Source organism: Takifugu rubripes, chromosome 1, assembly GCF_901000725.2.
Source record: "Takifugu rubripes chromosome 1, fTakRub1.2, whole genome shotgun sequence".
NCBI lineage: Eukaryota > Metazoa > Chordata > Actinopteri > Tetraodontiformes > Tetraodontidae > Takifugu > Takifugu rubripes.
The window spans coordinates 11,685,428-11,707,282 of record NC_042285.1 but is presented as its reverse complement, the minus strand read 5'-3'; the positions used below and the strand labels follow the sequence as shown (position 1 = coordinate 11,707,282).

The 21,855-nt window shown below is 43.7% G+C and overlaps 2 protein-coding genes across 3 annotated transcripts; one reads left to right on the top strand and one right to left on the bottom strand.

Annotated features, from left to right (window-relative positions):
- Positions 1–174: 174 nt before the first annotated feature.
- On the bottom strand, positions 175–3,003 carry LOC101069118 (retinol dehydrogenase 13). Its single transcript, XM_011603613.2, has 7 exons — positions 2,840–3,003; positions 2,170–2,288; positions 1,919–2,074; positions 1,732–1,836; positions 1,420–1,632; positions 1,180–1,281; positions 175–669 (listed from the first exon to the last, which is right to left on the bottom strand). Exons 1-7 carry the CDS (start codon positions 2,902–2,904, stop codon positions 443–445), a joined length of 987 nt encoding a protein of 328 aa, XP_011601915.1. The 5' UTR covers positions 2,905–3,003; the 3' UTR covers positions 175–442.
- A 2,496-nt stretch (positions 3,004–5,499) lies between these two features.
- On the top strand, positions 5,500–16,177 carry sbk1 (SH3 domain binding kinase 1). 2 transcript variants are annotated; one of them, XM_011603618.2, is made up of 4 exons: positions 5,500–6,138; positions 11,259–11,500; positions 11,911–12,113; positions 12,553–16,177. In XM_011603618.2, exons 1-4 carry the CDS (start codon positions 6,101–6,103, stop codon positions 13,378–13,380), a joined length of 1,311 nt encoding a protein of 436 aa, XP_011601920.1. In that variant the 5' UTR covers positions 5,500–6,100; the 3' UTR covers positions 13,381–16,177. The 2 variants fall into 2 exon arrangements, with proteins under 2 accessions (XP_011601920.1, XP_029703785.1); XM_029847925.1 differs by lacking the exon at positions 5,500–6,138 and adding an exon at positions 6,952–8,107.
- Positions 16,178–21,855: the final 5,678 nt, after the last annotated feature.

Here is a 21,855-nt window from a genome sequence, read left to right as displayed (position 1 = left end):
CATAGATACGGTAACGTGAAGTTTCCTGCTGCAACTGGTTCCAGGCTTCCTTGAAAGTTAAGATTCCCCACAGAAATTCAAGAACCTCTTTTATTCCAGCTGTGCATCGTTTGATGTACAGTCGGTCACTCCCAGACTTTCACTGTTACTGAAAAGCAAGCGTTCACACTTTAGCAAAGGTAAACTCTTGGTTTGATATTTTATTTAAATTATTTTAAACAACTGAAAACCTCAGGATAAATACCACTTACCACTGTCACACTGATGCTGGCAATGCTCAAACCAAACATTTTTAATCATTGGAATAAAGTGTACGAGAGTAAAAGTGAAGATCCTGATGCAGGGAAATATTTTCAATAGACCCGGACATAAACCATTTGATTTCCCATATAAATGTCCTTCATCGTCCACTGCACGAGGGAGGAGAAGACACCCGCAGTCTTTACAGATGGTGCGCTTTCTCCTCCTGGTCCAGACCCACCAGCCTCTGGCTAACCTCCCACAGTCTGTGAGCTACCGCTTCATCCAGAGCCTGACGTGCAGGTTCTTTTTCCGTCCTCACATCAAAATACTTTCCCGTCACCCCCTCCATGTCCTCAGATACAGCAAGGTAGACGACGGGCTGTGCTCCCAGCTCCGGACTCTTTACCAACAAGGAGAAAAAGGGACCTGCAAGGGGAGTTACATGAGGTCACTTTTTGAGCTCCACAAACCTCTGACTTTAATATTAATGGACAAAACAATTTTGGGGTTAATTTTAAGATAATTGTAGAGTAAGACCATGAACTATATAAATAACTATGAATGAAAAATATATTGTATTCTCAGTTTGTGATTTACATCAAGACTTTCCAAGACAGGGTCAAATATCTGAATGTCAACATTCAAGCAATTAAAGTAAATGCCACTCTCTTTTTGCGGATAATAATACAATTTTGAATAATTATGCAAGTACCAGTATGTGTATTTACTGCAATAGTTACACATTATGTGAAGCTGTTACTTTAACTTCAGGGATCTGTGCTACACATAGGTGCCATGTTTAATTCAAATCAGATGACTAAACCAAAAGACTTTAAATGCATAGCTAAGAACTGAAAATTCTTCGTTCAATAAGGATTTAATGGTTTACAATCAAAAACTCAGACTCAGACTCTGAGGGATAGGCAGGATACTCACTGAGGACAGAGCTCGAGAACTGTGATTGGTGCAGGCCAGTGTGCCTCCCGAGCTCCGTGGCAACGACTCCTGGATGCACAGCATTTACTGTGACTCCGCTGCCTGTTTTACACACACAACTGCATGAACTTATACAGCATTGGTTCTAAATATATATGTCCACTGGCCATTTAGAAACAAGAACATAGGCTGTACTCGCTCCCACACCTGCCCACATATTCAACAAGCCAGTCCACTTGCCTTGTAATCGCTTGGCGAGCTCTCTAGTGAACAGAACATTGGCAAGCTTGCTCTGACAATACGCCTGCTTAGTATCAAACTTCTTCTTCTCCCAGTTCAAGTCCTCGAAGTCCATCTTTCCCACAATGTGGGCGAGCGAGGCCAAGTTGATCACCCTGCTGGGGGCGGACTCTTTCAACTTATCCAGCAGGAGATTTGTCAACAAGAAGTGGCCTGAAGGATGAGAAACATTGCTCAGGAACATGTAGCTCGAGAGTAAGGGAGTTTTTTAACAATGTAAAGATCATGTAAATGTGTTTTCAGTGCCATTACCTAAGTGATTAACCCCAAACTGTATGTCAAAGCCATCTTTTGTCTTCCCTGCAGGACATCTCATAACTCCTGCGTTGTTTATCAGAACATCCAGATGCTGCTCTTCTGTAACGCAACAGAAAAATCCTTAATGAACGTGTGTTTTTTTCCATTTTGTGGTCTCTGCAAATATCTTTTGAATCTCAACCTTTTTTAATTTTCTCTGCAAACTCTCGTATGGATTTTAAAGAGGCTAAGTCAAGCTGGCAAGCAAAAACATGCCGATTCAGTGTGGTTCCCCGTATTTCCTTGGCAGCTGCCTCACATTTCTCCATGTCCCGACAGCCCATAATGATCCGACCACCTATTGATGCGCAAAAAAAAGTCAGTGTGGAACAGGATTTGAAATGATGCATCTTTTTTGGTGCAATAATTTCAGAAGACACATTCTCTCCGCACCTCTCTTTGCCAATTCCCGAGCAGTCTCTTTCCCGATGCCCGTGTTGGCTCCTGTTATGACAACAGTCTTCCCATTAATGGTGGCCTTACTGGGACACCGACCTCCAGTCAAATGGTTCCTGTCAAGAATTCAGGATGATTTGTTTTCCTCATCAGAACTAGGAGTTGTGTATTTCTCTGACTCTCATGTGTAGAATTTTATGATCACTGCACTTGGTATCCCACTGTCAACTGTCAAAATGCAAACCATATTCAGGATCACTAAACCACTGTTATCTTTACTTTACAACCCAGCTGCACCCAAACACCCGCCACTATCGTGTTCCTGAATTTAATTTCTAGTGTCCCCCCTGCTGAAGACATTCCACTGTGGCTCATACTATCTAATGCAAGCACTGCATGTAAATACTGCAATGACGTGGGCTTGCCTTAAGCTTTAACAAATCTGAAAGCAAATCGGAAACCGTTTTTCGTGAACAACTTTGAAGAATTCAGAAACATTAAAGATCACACTTGAATTTGATGTTATCTAAGTTATACCATTTGGATCTAATGTTTTTTTTAAGCAAAACAAAACAATCTTTTTCTTTTCACCAGCTCCAACGATGTACTTTTGTGTCATTTTCCACAAGGTTTTTTTTTTAAATAAAAAAAATCATATGATACTTACTTCAGTAAAACTGCGAATCCAAAAACAGTTCCAAACACAGAAACTGGTAAAATATATTTGCTCATAACGATGAATTTGCTTTTAGGACTGCTCAAAAACCAGACCAGATATTACAAGACAAGGCACAAGGTTACGCGCAGTCATTTGTCGTCATCAATGGTTAGTAACCAATAGGAGGAAAGAGGGTTGAGTGGCAGTATGGGAAATGTAGTATTATTTGCTAAAGCGAAAGTAACGCTTAATCTGACTGTAGAATTAATGATAAGCTGATTTCTAATCGTATTTCAATTCGATATTTTTTGTCATTTCTATTATTTCACTACAAATCTAAGACCTGGTTCAGGGAGTTTAAAAAAATAGTTTAATGGCTCAGTGATGCTTATCAACTACATTAAGTGAAATATTTTATAAAACCACATAGTCTTTTTCTGTTAACTGACAGTTATTCCTAATTAAACTCATCAACGGGATTGCGGGAGTCAAGAAGCAGGACAATACCTGGGACAGGTCCCCTGTCCATCTTTGGGTGTGAGGGGACATTTCAATCAGACACTCTCAATTAGAAATAATTTAGTCTCCAGTCAATTTAATCGGCTTGTTTTTATAATGTGGGAGAATACTGCAGTACTGTCAGAAAACTAACACAGGAAGAAGAAGAGCATTCACTTTTCTATGAGGTATGCATGCTAACCACTACCACCATGCATTAAATATTAAATGTTTTGAAAAGACACAAATGCATGTGATACAACACTCAGTGCATAAAAATTAATTCAAATCATGTCTCCTGTGCTCAAGATGTAAAAAGAATGATGCATGTGATGATCTCCATGCATATTTTTAGGCATTGTGCTGTGCCATCCCTGTGCATCATCTTTTCTAAGCAGGTGGTGCCCTGTGAGGTACAGTAGTGTGTGAATGTGAATCAGGGAATGCAGATTTGTGCTTTGTGTGGTCAGGATGGCTAAAAGGCTCTAAATCAATAAAAGCCATTTCCCATTTAAAAATGTGACTGTCTACATTGTATGATATCAAATAATTGTGTATTCAATTCTAGAATTGAAAAATGCTATTTTGAATTTAAAATAGGGAGGCATTGTTAACCAAAAACACATGAAAGCTCAGAATCTATCTGAGTAGAGAAAAGGACAAAGGAAGAGCAGAGGACTGAAATCTGAAAAGTTGGAGCTGTGGGTGCTTTTATGCTTCTATTAAGTGATTTTGGATTAGCGTGAAAATGAATGTGATATAACTAAAATGGCATTTAGGGTATATATGGGGCAGGTATGAAGGGTGCTTGTAGGAGAAACAGAGGGTCAGACTAATGGCTGTGGGCGGACCAGAGCTTTTGCAAACCAGAAGGATCTGAAATCAATATTTGCCTTATTTTTCTGCCAAAATGTGTCTAAACCTCCAGAGATTAAGTAAGTTAGTTTTTCAGCAAAAAGGATTGGGGACAGCTTTTAATAGGAAAGAACTAGAAAAACATATAGCTTGAATGCTCTTAAGCCTTTATTCATTGACTCCTCAACAGATATATCACTGGAAGGTCGCTAAAACAGTCACTGAGGAAAACGGTTTTACATTTTTATAATGATATTTGTTGTTATTGTTAATTTACATTAGGAATTAAATGGATTTTTAAAAATCTGTTTCACTAAAGTCTCCCAGTTTCTGGGGCATACAGAGTGCACTCTTGCAGATACATTTGAGGGCAGTGAGGAAACAAGGCCACCTTCTTGCAACAAGATTTGGAAAACTTGAGGTGACACATAAAAAGTATAAACTAGGTCAAGAATCTGGTGCCAGAAAATAGAGTGAGGAAGAGGATGTGGAGCCGAGGGATGCGCGGATCCATTTGTTCACAGCTCAGAAGTTTGTGTCCCCCTGGGGGGCTTGACCCCTGGTATGCTCTGCTGTCAGCCTTCAGCGCTTGTGTTGTGCTGTGATTTATGTCAGCTCTGTTCTGAAATGATCCAGGGGAAACTCTGCACCTTCCTCTGCTGCACCTGAATGTCTCAGAATGGCGATGCAGCTTCACACTAATAATAAAGATGGTGGTCTTATTGATCCTTGACTATAAAAAACTGGGCCGTTTGTGAGCCTGAGCTGCTTCCCAAAAAAGTAATACTTGAAAAGGGAACACATTCAAAGTCAAGTCTGTGGTTTGTGATGTCACGAACACAACCCACTTTATAAAGCCAAATGGTCCCTGAGAATATTTTCGACTTCACAGTTAATATATAAAACTTGAGATATATGTTTATATCTACATGACCTGTTGAAAACTGAGCCAAATTTTCTAATTTGACATTGTTCTGTTATAAATACTCAAAGGGTGTTTCATTCTTGTTAGAAAAGAAATGGTATAGAAATAAATGTGATTAGTGTTTGGGTACCCTGGGGGCCATGTGTACAGCAGTAGGGCAAGCTGTGAATTCAATAAAAGTCTTGCCAATTTGTTACCTAATCGGGACCGTTGGCAAAGTCAGTTCGGGCCATAATATGATGAATTATGCAAGAGTGGAGCAGCTTGTTCCCTCCATGCATGAATCAAAAGTGGGAAGAGTACAGGGACACAGTGAGTTTTTGTTGACTGAGTAAGGGGAGCCGGGCGCTAGGACCCGGAACACGTGAGTGTATTTAGTTTGCCAGAGGGTGGAGACGATGAACAATGAGGGAGCTGACTGGTAGGACCAGCAGAGGAACATCTGAGACCCCCACCCCCCCACTACTTGTCACCCTCAGAGTCTTACTGGACCGATGAGCACCTCAAACAGATGGTCTCCAAGACGCGCAATCTGAAGAGAGCGGGATTGTGCCGATTCAGCCACGCGTTCTGCAGAGGTGTTTCTATACCGGCTGTGCGGGTGTGAATGAATGGGTCTGCCTCTCAGAGTTTTTATGCATGCGGTGCCGAACTGGGTCATGCGGACCACTGGAGGAGCGAAAGATAAACACGAGCATTTCTCCCGTAACGTGGAAGGTTGAGAAAGAGGGGTCGCGGGCTGTGTCCACAACACTCATCTTTAGATTTCGATGATTTAGTACAAAGAAAGTCGCACGCTGAAGACCGGCTTCGTAAACAGGACAACGTCATCTGAAGCAGAAACGCAGCGACGCGCCTCATCCGAGCGCTTGGTCAGCTGTGGAACTCAACCTGCGCCTCCTGCCCGATTATTAACTTCTTTCTTACGGGGAGGAGATCGATTCATCGTTTCTTTCCCGCAGAGTCCAGCCGATCAGAGTGCAGCAGCTCGGATGCAGGACCATGGAGGAGACAGACAGGTCGCCAGCAGGTGAGCGAGTCGATACCTCCAGCAGATGCACCCCGCGGTGCCTGAATCCAGGTCACTGTCTGCTGGGAAGAAAGAGAGAGGGAGACTGAGAGGGGGAATTGTGAGAATGTTTACACTGCGGAGTTAGAGAAGGTTTTCATTTAAACGTAAAAACCTTGACTTAAAGCCACATCTGACCTTTGGCCTGTTTCATAAACAAACATGTGTGGTAAAAGTTCCCTGGTCTTTATGCAACAGCTGGATCTCTGCATTTCCACCCACATAACAGGAGAAACCTGCATTGATTTGTGTTAACATTCTCCTTTTGCCATGTGCCAGATAGATGCGAGGACATCCTCGGCACTCCACTTTAATGGCCCTTCATTATGTTGTCCAGGTGATAGCTCTCCATTAATGACACCTATAGTTCATTTAAATGGACAGCTGGATTGAGCAGCTTGAACTGACATTATTGATTAAGGTTCTTTTAGCCACAGGCAGATGTTTCATTGCGCTAACAGGGATCATAAGTCGTCCTATAATATCCCATTCACAGCAACCTAGAAATACCAGCAGCAAAAGCTACAGTAAACATATTCAAGACAGAGACACACTCACAACTCCCTTTACGGAAACAGAAGCTTAATAAATGCATGTTGCTGCAATCCTGGAGAAAATAAACCAAAGAATAGAATTTGGCAAATCTTGCGAATTCAAACTAAACCTGCTGTAGGAAAACATTCAACAGAAAGCCTGCGTACAGTCTTTGGACGGAGTTACTTGTTTACAGTGTGCCCAGTGGCACTTGTTATCATCCAGTTGTGTGTGTGAGTGTGTGTGTGTGGGTGCAAATACAGACTGTAGTCTTGATTATAGTGATATGGACCAATGTGCATGTGCAGGATCAGAAATCACCATTGCGGTGTCTTCAGATGTGCGTCACGGCGTTTAGCCACATCCCCACTCAGCCCCTCTTTTCTGAGCTCTTATTAGAGCGCCAGCTCCCCAGGTACCCTGACATCAAAGGGAACACATTCTTTAGCGCGAGGAAGGGATGCTCGAATACAGTCTTGTTGCATTGTGGACTGTCTGTCATGGTGTGTCCCTCTTTGCCTGTGAGAAAAGCATTTTTATTAGAAATTGAAGCAGGACTGTGACGAGATAGAAGAGGGGGGGTGCACTGAGTATATTATGTTCCATTGGCGAATTGTTTGATTTTGGTGACAACGATGGCGATGATGACTAATGTTAATCCCAAACAGTGCTGGTTTGAATGTCTTGTTATTGATATTAGTACTGTTGTCCGTTTTTGCTGTCAGCGTGATTTCTGTGCTCAATCAGTGTGAAGATTCCTCCAGCTAGAGGTGAAGCTTTTTAAATGGATTGCAGGTCATCCTGGAAGGCGTTCCGTGACCGCCAGGATCTTTCAACCAGTGTAATCTCCAAGGGACGTGTGACACACAGCTCAGCGAGAGATTATGGGAAGGGCAGTAGCAGCAAGTTGAGGACAGTCAGGCAAGGGTTACACAGCAGGACTCTGGGCAGCAAGGCAACGAGGGGCGCAGGCGATTTGTCACAGCGAGTGCATGCTGGTGTGTTTCCCAACACGGTGGGAGTTTAATTCAGATGAAGCGGGCAAGCTCTGACGTTCCATGCTCTGCTAGACGAGGTGATTCCGAATTTCAAGTTTACACCCATGTCCCAGAAAGCCCTTTTAGCTTTTGGCTGAGATTTCTATTTGAAGGTGTCTGGAAAAGGGCCGACGCTCATGTTCAGTGTGTTCCCATGAGGACTGTTGTGTTATTTCCAGCAGACATCCAGAGAAAAGCGCTGCATCTGTCACATCATATTTCCCTCAATGGTTTCTGTTTGACCCAGAGGCAGCAAGGCGGGTTGGGCATTTTGACAGAAAATTGGACACGGGAGATCAGTCTTCAACCGTAATGCCTCTTCTGCCAAGAGCAAAGCAACTAGTCCATTAGTAATGGAGGTAGGTAAAGATGCGACACAGGCAGTGCAATCTATTTATTTCTTTCATTAGTCCCTCCTTTGCATTTTCTGGAACAGAAAAGAGAGGAGCTGTCTGAAAAGAGGACTGAAGGCTGCTGATGTCCCTTCAGACAGGTACTTTATGTGGGTTAAAGGACAGACTTTTGCAGGAAAAAAATCTTTTGAGTTGATATCATTATTTCCTCATGGTCCCATTTCAACTGGTCTTCTGCAGCCACAGCAGGTTTTGTGCATTAATCAGTCATGACACAGTTTGTTACAATGGTACCAGTTGGTGGCTACTGAAGGAGACCCCCTATATCACAGAAACACTCTTCTTATTGATGATCAGAGCCTTAGATAAAAGGCTGCACGTACACAATCTTCACCGCTAACATAAAACGTGCAGATGCTCAATGCATTTTGGATGTACCTGAAGCTTCAGTTCCAGGGGCTGTCCGGATCCAGTCCTCAAAGGCCATAATCCATCCGGGATTTCAGTCTTACCGGGCAGAAACTGCTTGTACCATGGAAAGTGGGAACCCAGGGACTGGCTCTGGACACGACTGGACTAGTCCCTCATGAGGTCCATCTTGTACAGTCTATGGTGCTGATACAATAGCGTGGTTTGGTGACTGAAAGCCAATCTATTTAACATCTCAAACACAGATGCACTCTAGGCCAACACTCCCGGAAATGACAGGTATCATCTTAATATTATATAGGTTGAATGCAGTAGGTATGCAATGACATATTGCACAAACCAAACCTCAATGTTATTAGAAGCTGCATGGAAATGATGAGTCTTCCATTTTGTGCAGGTAACAAATATATCAGGCATGTTAAGTGCATTAAAGGGAACATTTATGAAAGTTTTCATTTCATAAAATATGTGTCACATACTGCACCTGCAGAAGGGATTCTCTGTCTGTCTGTCATCTCAACTCTGGGCATTTAGTGACGGAAAGGCCAACTGTGTCTATAGGTTTTGTGATGTGGTGTTAAACACAACGCATTTCTATCCTTTAGCTATACTCGTTTGAAAATGAAATTCGATATTTTGAATTTTTCTGCAACAACCTGGTTTTCAGATTTGCTATCTGCTCCATTTGAGTAATTGTTAAGTAGGGGAAGCTCATTCATTTGAATGTGAGGAGAGCACATTTGTTTCTGTTTTACTGGGATAAATAAAGATGCTTAAATAAGTGAAATGTGATTAAAGATAGATTAAAATCTGTCTGCGATGCCTGCAGCCATTACTTTGTCCTGAGCTGTATGGGAGGACAAGCACACGGGCAGCACGGATGTTGCGGAAGGGAATGTGGCCTTCGTTGTTAATGAATGCTGAGTTGTGCAGAAGCTCCCAGCTGCTCTCTCTCAGATGGAGAAACACAAAGGACCTTTGATAGAGTGTAACTGCACTGATACACCAAACCCCGTACACACACACACACAAACACACACAAAACACACACACCGTTCCATATAATCATCTCCCACAGATTACAGAACTTCATCCCCACACCTTCAGGGCACTGCAGTGCAGTTTTTGGTTCATATTTATGGAATCATCTCACTCTCTCATCACGCAGCTTAATCCAGTTTTGCCACAGAAATGGGTGCAGAGAATCCTGCATCATTGGGTGTGGAGGTTGGGGGGGGGGTTCTCTTGGTGGGAGCCGAGTAATGTGATTAAGATCCACGGTGGAGTGTTCAACTGCCTGGTTAAAAAGTGCCAGTAAACAAGCTCTCTCGCCTCTGTTGTGTGCAAATGTTCTTCCAGTCGGTCTGTCTGTCCTGTTTTAAATGTTTCAACAAAAGGAAGAACCAGGACGTGGACACTGATCAACTTTTGTGCCCTTTCTGACTGCAGTTGAGTGGGCACGTTCAGCATGAGGAGGCTACAATATTCACAGTCTCTTATGCAATCACCTCCAATCTGATCAAGATGCAAGTGTCATCTACAGCGATGCAGCCATGCCTGTATATTCTTTCCATCTGCGTTTTTTTTAATGTTCTGTATCTGAGGGTGATGCGCCAAGAAGATGGTACTGGCAAATGGACGCATCCTATTTTAGTGTTTGACTGTCTAATAGCTAGATTTATCACTGCCCACACAGTTGCTGAGAAACCCTAACACCTTCACAGCTTCTCAACAAAACTCTTAAGCCATTCAGCTTTTTTTTCACACCTCTATAAAGCACCTGACAGACAACACTGGCACATTTTGCGACGTTCTAATTCAAAGCAGCGGCGGTGAGAAGGTGACTGCAGGGAGGGAAGGACAGAGAGCAGAGAGGTTGCCTTTGACTGATAGATGGGAAAAGGTCATCAGCAAGATGTTTGTGCTGATTTTGGTGCTTGCTGAAGCACACACACATCAAATGATTGGGTGATTAAATGTGATTATAGGAAAGGTTGTGTATTATTTTCAATCATTTCTACTAGGTGTTAAAAAATACACCCATGTACACAATCATCCTGTTCTGATTTTAAATTTTTCAATCGATGAGCCCATTTGAAGTATGTGGCTCTACCGGAACCAAAAAGTAAAAGGAGATTCAACTATATTTTCCCCGCAGAGATCATTTTTTGACCGCATTTGAACTCTCCATTAAACTCAATCGTACAGTTATTTTCTGCTTCAGCATTTCCACTGAATAACTTAAAACTATTGCTGTGCTGCAAAGTAAAACTAGTTTTCAAGGCAAACCCAAGTAGCCTCCTTTTTATCCCACTTTTATCACACTGAGCAGCCAGACATAACGTTGGGCATACCATCGCGGCTCATATGCACAGCGAGGCTGCTTTCTTCATCTGAGACGTCATATTGATTTCCTGGTAGTTGTCTGCCAGTAAGCCCTGTCTGCGTCCAGACGTAGCTGAAAGCAGGCTCGAGAGATCTAGAGGGACTGCAGACAGTCCAATACATTTACTGAGATCATTCCCCTGTCAATACCTTCCCTGGAAATGGAAAAGAAGGGCCGTTAAGCCTTTCCGCATTTAACCGCCCTCTGGGACACAATGTGTCAACAAGAGTATATGGATATATACCAACAGAATATTCCATTAAAGACCATTCGAGCCCAAAGTTCCATATTGAGATAATGGAAATCTGCTTCTAACTCATTTCTGTTCTTTCCTTTTCATAGTCTGCCCCACAGTGTCAAGGCGAGCCTGTCTCTTTCTCCAACTGGGCTGGGGCAGGTGGGCAGCAGCGGGGGCTCCCCGACATCTAAGATGGGTTACTGCGGGGGGCTGCCCGTGGAGGACATGCAGTCCCTGACCATCGCCTCCTTGTCAGCAGCAGATGTAGCCAAGCAATACGAGCATATCCGTGAACTTGGGAAGGGCACGTATGGCAAGGTGGACCTGGTGGCACATCGGACGCAGGGTGAGTCGAGCAGATGATCGAGGCCGCTCAACACGGTCATACATTTGTTTATACTCCAAGTTAATTGTGAAAACAAATTTGAATTATTCCACCGTAGTGATTAGCCACGAGAAAATGGTTTGCGCAAGGCCTAGAGCTTTGTCTGAGCTTGAATGTGTTGTGAGAAAGTGAAATAACCGAGAGAGGCTGAAGGGGCAGTGAAGATTAGTCTCACTTATTCTGCAGCTGTGATCATAAATAGTTGACTGTAAGCGTAAATGTAACAGCTGTTACAGGGTCGGATAGTAGAAATCACTTAATTAGCTTAGCAACAACAACCCTTAAAGGTGTCGTGAGCTACTTGGATAGTTATGGTTGTAATTTACTGTGCTATGCAACTTCCCCTCACTGTTTATGTCTGATTGTTGTAGGCACTAAAATTGCACTGAAATTTGTTACCAAGAACAAGACAAAGCTCAAGAGTTTCCTGCGGGAATACAGTCTAACGGGCTCGCTGAGTTGCAGCCCTTTCATCATCAGAGTCCTGGATGTGCTGTTTGAGACGGATGACAGCTATGTATTTGGCCAAGAATATGCTCCTGCCGGGGACCTGTTTGACATCATCCCCCCACAGGTAAAGTCGTCATCAGCCCTTCTGCCAACCATCGCCTTGTCTCAGTCAAAGCTGCTCCAATCAGCGATTTTAACAAGCCCCTTGGGGATTGGAGCCTTATCTTTGTCCTGGTTTCTTTCCTCAGGACACGCTCTCGCTTTAGTTTAGGACTATTCCAGTTGATGTGCTGGGAGTGCTTGACTTCACACTTCTGCTAAGGACTCATTAAAAAATGGTTGCGGCGGAATTCAAAGCCACGCCGCCTTTGTTTCATTTTTCATACATGAGCACGTGACCCTCTGCATTAATTCCCCCCATCAAAATAATCATCAGGGCTTCTTTTGAGCTGCGCCGTCTGCTGTTACACGGTTATCGGCTCCTGCGGGCTGCACTGAACGAGCATTAATCAAAGTTCCCCTCTTCCGTTCTCCGTCTCCCAACGCTTGTTTCTTCTTCTCAGGTGGGTCTGCCAGAGGAAATGGTGAAACGCTGCATGCAGCAGCTGGGCCTGGCCCTGGACTTCATCCACAGCAAGAACCTGGTGCATCGTGATGTTAAACCTGAGAATGTGCTCCTGTTCGATCGTGAGTGCCGACGCATCAAACTGGCGGACTTTGGCATGACCCGACGTGTGGGCTGCCGCGTGAAGCGCGTGAGCGGGACCATCCCGTACACGGCTCCAGAGGTGTGCCGCGCCAGCCGCGCCGAGGGCTTCCTTGTGACCACGAGCCTTGATGTGTGGGCGTTCGGCGTGCTGGTCTTCTGTATGCTGACGGGAAACTTTCCTTGGGAGGCGGCGCTGCCGGTGGACGCCTTCTACGAGGAGTTTCGTCGTTGGCAGAAAGCAGGTTGTCCTGTGGGGACGTACCCGTCTCAATGGAGGCGCTTCACCGACGACGCCCTGCGCATGTTTCAAAGGTTGCTGGCCGCAGAGCCCGAAAAACGCTGCGGCGTAAAGGACGTCTTCTGTTTCATCAAGTACGAGCTGGTCAGTGAGCTCAGGCGCAGAGCTTCGTATCGAGCCAAGAGGGGGGAGAGGTCAAGCTCAGGAGTGTGCACTGGAAGCTGCACGTCCTCCTCGTCCTCCTCTTCATCCCGCTCCTCCCACAGACACCCTGAGCCTTCTACTCCTCCGGGAACTTCCTGCCTGCGTCCAGCACCGCTCAAACGCAGCGTCCTCTCTGACCCATTGTCTTCCAGAGAGGAGTCTGGCCAGCACCAGTCTACAGGCCGAGACAAGAACAAAAGCCAGATGGTGATGGCGACTGCCATCGAAATCTGCGTGTGAGCGCGCTCAGATTAGACGGCAATTCACAGTTCCAGGCTTCAAAGCACTGTTAATGACTACACCAGAGACTTCTGTGAAAATGTCCATGAAAGACAAGCTCAGGATCACATCCCCAGCAGTGGAAATGGACATCATCAATCAGCGGCACACACTTTGACAGCTCGTCAGAAACACATGCCATTTCTGTTTGCGGTTTGTGACCAAAGACTGCCCCCCCAGCTCCGAGGACACACGGGCAGCTGTTAAGAATTTCCCATATTGCTCCTCAGCAAATCTGTCATCCAAACATTTGTGCTTTTTAGCCATGTGCTGTGGTGGTGCTAATGATTCTATTATTAGAGACTCCATAAAAATTATGTCTCACCCATTACTTCAGGTCTCTTAATGGGATTGTGCTTTGCCCTGTGTCCTCGTGTTTATTTCTCTGAGAAACATGAGCCCCTCATCTGAAAGCCATTTACAGAAACCACACTCAGACTTCCTGCCAATGCGTGAAATATGGAACATCAATTTTGAAACTAAATTGAAAAATGGAGGGGAGAGAAATCATAATGTAGCAGTTTGTGTGAGATCTGTGTCATGTGGCCGTGTTGGAGACAAATTCTCAGTATTGGGCGTCACCTCAGGACACTTCAGTGGGTCACTTCCTGCTTTATTAATAATGAAAACTCTATTGATGGCTGGAAGACAAGTCTTCAACTTTTGAACTGCTCACAGTGAGATTCATTTCCAATGTGACATAATAGAACACAGGGACTGTACATTTCTGTGTGTGAAAATGTTGGCTTGGCTATCAAGGAAGAAGAGAATAAAGGGCCTTCTATTCTTTTTTTCTATTGATTGTGTGTGTGAGTGTGTGATTTAAATCTAAAGCACAAAACCCATTTTTAAAGAAAAAAACAGTCATTTAAGAGGTAAAGCTATAATTCTAGTGTAAATAAATTGAAATTTCTAAGAGTAATATCAGGTAGTTCAAACTATGTAGCACTGAATTTTCTACATTGGGGACATGGGGTTTTAGGGTTTTACCATCACTGTTGGGACATTGTATGTAGCAACACACTAATAAGATGTACATAATGCAGCAAATTAAACACAAAATGTGATCTAGAGTCTATTAAAGTATATGAGAAGGTATTAGCTGCTGTTGTCTTCTTTATAGTTTGTTTGAGGGCGGGGGTTGACCGGAAATGGAATTGCTTTTCTTGTTTTCCCTTATGTCCAAACCTTTGTGCATCGTCCATTTTCCTGAAATAATCACGCTTCTGTATCGTGAGTGCCTCTGCTTTCTTTTCAAACCGCCTAAGACTACAATAACAAGGCTGATTACAGTGATTAGAGTGATTGTTAGCATCCCTAAAAGGATCTGGAAATTAAGCACTTCCGCACACAAACAATGCAAACATCTGTCTGTCCCAGGGAGAGAGATCCCTCATCTGTGGCTCTCCTTTTGGCTTCTTCTTTTTCTCTAAAAGGGTTTTTTTGTTACATTTTTCCTGACCTGGTTTGAGTGTCTAAGGACAGATGGTGTCACAACTGTGCAGATTGTATTATTACTATTGTCATGGATCGGTTAGCAAGAAGGTAGGGCCCTATAGGTACCGTATTTACTTCTTTCTACTATTTTTTGAACATGAAGATCAACTTGCAGATCTTATGGAACGCTCTATTTTCCTTTTTTTATTCATTGTCACTCCCGTTTTTTTGTTTAAAAAAAAATTATAGTCTTTATTATCACAAATAAATAAATGAAAATAGCAAATCAAATACAACATCAAACGCTAAATGTGCTGCAGTCTCCCGGTCCGTGGAAAGCAGCAGAGCAGCGGTGTTTCTTGTCTTCATTACTCTTGTTTCAGATGAGCTGAAGGTTTATGATTGACAGAGCTCACAGATTCAGACGCCACTCACGCGCTGCTAGGAGTGAACGCATCAAAGACGTCATGATTTGCATATTCCCATTAGTTTTATTGCTTTAATTGCATTACTGTTATGTCAGTCGCGCATGTGTACGTGCGCAAGGGATTGCGCAACTGCGACTACACGCACGTGCCTTGTCTCCACTTTTCTTCAGTTATCCACTCTTCTCATGACAGCCCATCAGTCCTGTCGCTATAGTGACACCGCGTTCGCTGTCTGCCCTTTTCTTGAAAATCACTTCTAATTGAGCCCTAAATGAACCCCCCCCCCCCACACACACACACACACACACACACGCACACACCCACGCACACACCCACGTGCGCTACCTGTCACCCAAAAAGCTGTAAGACAGTTGCTTTGCTTAATGTACTTGATGACACATTTCTGCAAGCACACATTTCCCAGTATTTTAATTTCATAGACCAACGTTTCACCACGTCTCTCCATTGACAAACAAACCTCTTTTATTGGCTTAGTTTTCAAGCCTTAGATGGAGACTTTGGATGACGCAACATCATGTTGAACCGGATTTATCCGCAGACATATAGCCCCAGTCTTGAGACGCCCTGTTCTGGCACACTCGTAGCCACTAGCAGCAATGAGTTTTGCCGGTGTTTCCCCATGTGGACTATTATGTGAGGGATTAATTGTTGATTAATTCTTGACATACTCAATGAATCTAATGATGAGATGTGAAATTATATAGATTTTATAACAGCTCTGGAGAGTAGCCTTCTCTGTATCTTGATGCAAACTGTTTTTTGAATTGTTGTTGTAGAAATCTAATGTAATATACTCTGTATTGTGTCTCTTAACAAAAAACTAATTATAAAACTATAAAGTAATATATGTTGAAATAAATTCATGCACCACATCTCCTGTCTTTATGGTGTTTTTCTGAGCAGTTGGATATAATGATGCTGCCCCTTCCTCCCGCTAGCGTCTGAGATGCTAAATCTGACCAGCTTTGCATGGGTCCCTGGCTTCAAATTAGATGAAGGTCAGCTGAAATCACCAGTGATTTCACAAGGCTTTGGTGTAGTTTGCCAGAGGTCCCTCCAGGCTAGTTTAACAAGCTGACTTCTGAATGTCCAATGAGCACATCCGTCCGCTGCCCTTAAAGAGCAAATGGGCGGCTACGACGCTGGGCCACTGAGGTGGGAGGAGGGATGGTCACCACCCTTAACAATCAGATGCTGTGTCAGAGAAAGAAAAAACTGTGTGACCAGTGTGGTTGTACATGCCGGGAATGCTTGCAAATCAGTTAAGATGTCGCCATATAAAGGTCAAGTGTGACATGCAGGGTCAGTGGAAACATTTATTAGGGCATGTCAAATGCGTAGCAATGGGATAAAAGAAATACACATATATTTCCCCAAATTCCAGGCAAGGAAAATTCACCGGTATGCGGCAAATGTGCAGCACTGCTCAATAATCCCTTTCCTAAGGCTCTAAAAATGCCAACTCAACTAAATTGAGTCCCAGCACTGCAGAAATATGGGTGCTATCCCCAAGCCGGTGGTCCTCATTGCTACCCACACGTGAAACGTGATCTCTCTCTGGCTGTAGCTGGTTTCATAGGGTCAAGTATTAGATTTCCAGCCTTACTCTCTCAGCTAGAGGTAGCGTCTGTAGCTTGAGGTGTCTGAGTGACTGACAGAGACCATTTACCACAGTCTCATCCCAGGTCAGGTGGATCTCCGCTGTGGATTCTCAGATTTCCCAGTGGTGCACCGGAGCCCTCTTACATTGTCACCACCGTGTTTTCCCTGTGTGAAACATGCTGGAGGATAAAAGAGGCTGTCGGCTTTTTTGCAGCTCGTCAGGGGCGTATTAACCAAAGTGGGCCTGAAAAGAAAGATTTAATAATCCATGTGCTTCTGTGGAATGTAATCCAAGTGCAGGTGGCCTGTTCAATCATTGCAAACCAAGTGAACTTAAGTAGTTGTTGTTGGCGCGTCAACCGAATACGATGAGTAAACAGGGCTCATTTACATGAAATTACTGAACAATGAAACGATGCAGCTGCTGTGTGATGTGGGTTCCTTTGGTCGAGCCAGAGATGGGGGTGCAGAACCTCACTAGTGTATTTTTAGAGGTAAACCAAGACCTGACGTATTCTTTTGCCATCTGGCTTTTGCGATACTCCTTTTACCACCACAGGGAACATACTGTACTGTCTGAAACCTCCTGAGTCACCTGTTTTCTGCCTCTGCACAGGAGAGATGAATCACTCTGATTCATCAGACACACCATCAACAATTCTCCTGTTCCTGCTGGCCTTTTCACTACACACATGCAGGTGCCAATGCTGGAGCTTCGGCTACAGGTTCAATAGTCACTAACTCAGATAGTGATCACAGCAGGGGGTCGACAGCAGAGGCATGTCTCCCATTCTCCCTCTGATCGAGATGCGTGAGATAGCACCCCATCACTGCTGGTGGTCTGGGAGGAGACAGAAAACGGAGAAAAGTGTGTCTGAGCAGAGAGGAGAGGAGCCGGAGAGGATGTGGGAAGTGAGCCAAGATGCATTTCTGCGCACTGGATTTTAGAGTATTTTAATAACAGTGAAAAATAAGCTTTTAGTTTGCTCCAACGCTGCGTGCCAACCCAAACATGCCACATCTGGGATACACTGCTGGGATCTGTCAGTACACACAAAGTCTCAGACATTGTGTGGTCATCTAGGGCCATTACTATGGCAACCAAGATGATCCCAGTTTAGAAGAGCTCTGAAATGTTGCTCTCTGCTGCAGAGTCGCACATTCTTAACAGTGAGTGTCTAATTGCAGTGTTCTGTTTCGGAGGATAATACTACAACATTTTCCTTTTCAACAGTAAAGTGGGTGTTCCGTCTCCATCACGGACGGCTCATTAAGCTGGAGGATGCCTGGTTGCGCAGAATTTTATCAAATCTTTCCGATCTCTTTTCTCTTTTTACCAGAACCACACAGCAGAGTGCCAACTGAAATTGAAATCCAGTATATGAAACTGGGGTCACGTTATTCTTTGACCTTCTCTCTCGAATTGCACTCAAGGGCAGATTTTGATTTGCTGTTTATACCCACAATTTCCTAAGAAGGAACCACTTTTAGAGACCAGCCAGTATCAGAAATAGAAAGAAAGATCAATCATACAGCGTGCTACAACTCAATTTAGATTCTGTTTGCATTGAGTTGCACTGCGATGTAATATATCTCCCCAGCACAGTGATTAATGGCATCTTAAAATAAGAGCAACAAGGTTGCTGAACAGCCATGAGAGCTCAGTGCATGAGCATATCATTTTAAGAAGGTTAAAGAAGGAAGGCTGCAGCCTAAACGGTGACACTCATTTTGGATTTTTCTAGACCTGTGGAAGATGTTTTTGGCTGCAGTCCCTCTCACCCCTATTCAGAGGTTTTATTTAGTCCTATAAAGAGAAAGGAAAAAAAAAAGCTCACCACAGAGGTCATCTTTGATGGATCCTCAGACAAACACGATGATTAATCACAGCCCAAAACTGTCTCTCAGTCCATAAACAGGAAGCCTCTCTTCAGTGTTGTGTGAGGGAGCAGCACTGTCTGTCTGTCTGTCTGTCTGTCTGTCTGTCTGTCTGTCTGTCTGTCTGTCTGTCTGTCTGTCTGTCTGTCTGTCTGTCTGTTTGTCATTGCTCATTTAAATTACAAAGACCTCTGGGATGTCACCCAAGCACTCCTCATAATCAGTGTTGATACTTTCAATTATCTACTAATGAGTTTCTAGAACAACTGCGGGGAGGTTCAGCTGTGACACAAGAACTACAACCACAACAGCACTAAAGATCTGACTCAGGGTCAGCCCAAAGCCAGCAGACTTCACACAGGCCGTTTCCTGCATTTATCCAAATCAGATCATTTATACACGCAGGTATAGTTCAAATCTCTCCGTTGAACATGGGGCTAATAACATCCACATGAGATGTTGTAAAACTGGCAAAATTATTCTTTATTTTGCTCTTGACATTATTTATGATTATGCCATGGTTTGACTGGTTGAAATAATGTGTCACTGCTGGTCAGGAGCTGGTATAAAGATCGAAATTTTGCCCCAAGATTAGCTGAATTGTAATTGTCTTTTGCTCCATTCGTATGCTACTCCCTGGGTAAAACTATACCGGTACATTCATTATTAGAGTTAACTATGCACAACACAGAGAACGACTCCTCTGACAGATTCATATCCCCAAAGACTGCGTGTTTATTTGTTCGTATAGGGACCGACAACCAGTTTACAAGTAGGATTCTCACAAATAACAAGAAGACAGAAGACATTAAAGGGGGGAAATTGACTTAATTTGACACATTTTCCATATAAATAAGCCTGTTCTTGTGTTCCCTGACACGGCACTAGATTCTCTTCTCCGTGTGAACACATTTATCTGGCTGGTGCTTTTGAGGTCGCACTCTAGACTTACTCACCTCAAAGTTGATAGAATACCCAGCAGTCTCGGCCACTGAGGATATTCTCTTTCAGCCTGTAACAGTGCGACAAGAGGTGATAAAGCACATCGTGTGGTTCCTGCAGGGAGGGAAGGAATCTATTCCTGGTTCCCTGCATGACATGCTCATTGGATGAAGTTCCAGAGATAAGATAAGACTTAGCACGCTCCTGTTGAGCAGGTACATGCCAGAAAGTTCCTGTTCATCATTAATGCAACCCATCATAAATTTGACTGGGTCGCACACCCGATGCCATAATGTATCATATAAAGGGCATGTTGGGATGCACCTGCACCTGATGAGGTGATGCACCTGATGAGGTGATGCACCTTGAAAATCAAACTCTAGTGCTATATGAGTGCCTGCAGCCCAAAAACTGAATGAGTCACAACATGTGAATGAAGTGAGGGAATGAATCACACATGGCGGTTTCACAAACCGGCTGCCTGGTGTTTTCTCTCCATCTCTTCTCAGAACCCATGAACTTCCTCGGCGAGGCGGAGACGAGGCTTGATCGAGGTGGTACAAGGAACACTGATAACACGTCCCGTGCAGAGAGGAAGAGGATGTTTCTGCATCTGAGATAAACACAGCACCCTATGTTGCCGGGGTAATTTCAGTCTGGGTGAGAGGATGTGACTGGATGGCTGTGTTACTCATCAAACAGGAATCCTGCTGAGAGAGCTCATCTATGACCTGTAAAACATGAATAAATATTAGATGCTTTAGTAAACCAGCTTGTAAAGTTTCATTATTTGACGCGAGTTCGTGTGTTTAGGAGGAAACGACTCCCAAAGCGGGAAAGAACAATGTCTCTATGCATCTCATTAACTGCTTTTAACAGTGAAAATATACAGCACCCGGTGCTCCTGATAATTATCTCATTGTGGGTAATGTAATTAAGACAGCTCTGCTTGCTCTTCACTTTCATTGCACCATTAGAGAGAGCCCAGGTTCTGCTCCAGCACCACCGATTGATGGCTTTGACCAACAAAATGAAGCTCCAGCTGCTTTCAGTGGAGAAACTTCAAAATAAGTGTAACAAATGCAACGAGGAAACTGTCTTGGTGACAAAGACACCATGAGCCAATTTGCTATCAGGCTGTGAACAAATCATGAACTCGCAGTGCACTCGACTCGGGCTGGCATAAATAATCTGCATTCAGGGTGAAATGTGGTGTTTGTTCCACAAAAATGAAAGTCAGATGAAGAATGTCTCTATTTTTACACGAACAGTGTTCTGAAAGAAAAGAGGTGTGAGTATAACACAAAAAAACTTGTTTGGGGAAAACACAAAAGCTTGAATCATTACAAATAGTCTTTCAATTATATTGCCGATATAGTCTGATATACTATATTATCCAAAAAAGTGGGTTCTAAATGCCAAATCCAAAATCCAACACCAAATAAGTATGTTGATGTATTTTTACAGAGCCAAAACTCTTCTATTTTTAATTTCTGCTCTCCAAAAGCGTGTGTGTCTCACCATGAGCCAGTTTTTCATCTTCTCTCATCAGCACAGAACACACCACTACTAATGTTGCTTCTGATGTCAGCAACAGGGGCACGGCGGTGGACTGCTTGGCTCTGTGGTGAGGAGGTTCGTGGTTTAATATCAGATTCTCTGTTCTCCTCCAGCTACACCTTTTCCTCTTTTCCTTTTCACACTTCAAAAAACATTAGGTTGATGAGAGACTCTAAATCCTCAACAGCAGCAGGTTATGCATAAAATGCCCTGTTGTGCACGCACGCCTATCAGGATCGGTTCAAGAGAGATAATTAAAATGTGTTCTGGATTCTTTGCTAAGCTTCTTACGCAACACTCTCGATGGATGATTACATTTTGTCCCATTACATAAGCGTTTCTTGAAAGCCAGGTTGGAGACGTTGCAAAGTGGAAGGCGACTGGGAGTGGTGGTGGGGGGGGGGGGTTCAAAATGTAATCAGTCTGAACTGTCTGATCAGTCAGTACTCCAGCCTGCCGGACTGAACGGGCTGAGATTTGGCAAAGGTTTAGGCGGGCGGGTGCATTTCAGGAAACCATCAAGCAAATGCTCCCTATTATGAAACAGGAAGTGTAGCTTTAGTGAGGG

What these genes read in the sequence shown, in the direction of transcription:
- sbk1 (XM_011603618.2), top strand. Translation starts at nt 6,101, where the DNA reads ATGCAGGACCATGGAGGAGACAGACAGGTCGCCAGCAG. An exon ending in GGTGGCACATCGGACGCAGG is followed by an intron (nt 11,501 to 11,910) that starts GTGAGTCGAGCA and finishes TGATTGTTGTAG; the next exon opens with GCACTAAAATTGCACTGAAA. An exon ending in TTGACATCATCCCCCCACAG is followed by an intron (nt 12,114 to 12,552) that starts GTAAAGTCGTCA and finishes TCTTCTTCTCAG; the next exon opens with GTGGGTCTGCCAGAGGAAAT.
- LOC101069118 (XM_011603613.2), bottom strand. Translation starts at nt 2,904, where the DNA reads ATGAGCAAATATATTTTACCAGTTTCTGTGTTTGGAACTGTTTTTGGA. An exon ending in GGATTCGCAGTTTTACTGAA is followed by an intron (nt 2,289 to 2,839) that starts GTAAGTATCATA and finishes AATTCTTGACAG; the next exon opens with GAACCATTTGACTGGAGGTC. An exon ending in GTTTGGGGTTAATCACTTAG is followed by an intron (nt 1,633 to 1,731) that starts GTAATGGCACTG and finishes CTCATCCTTCAG; the next exon opens with GCCACTTCTTGTTGACAAAT.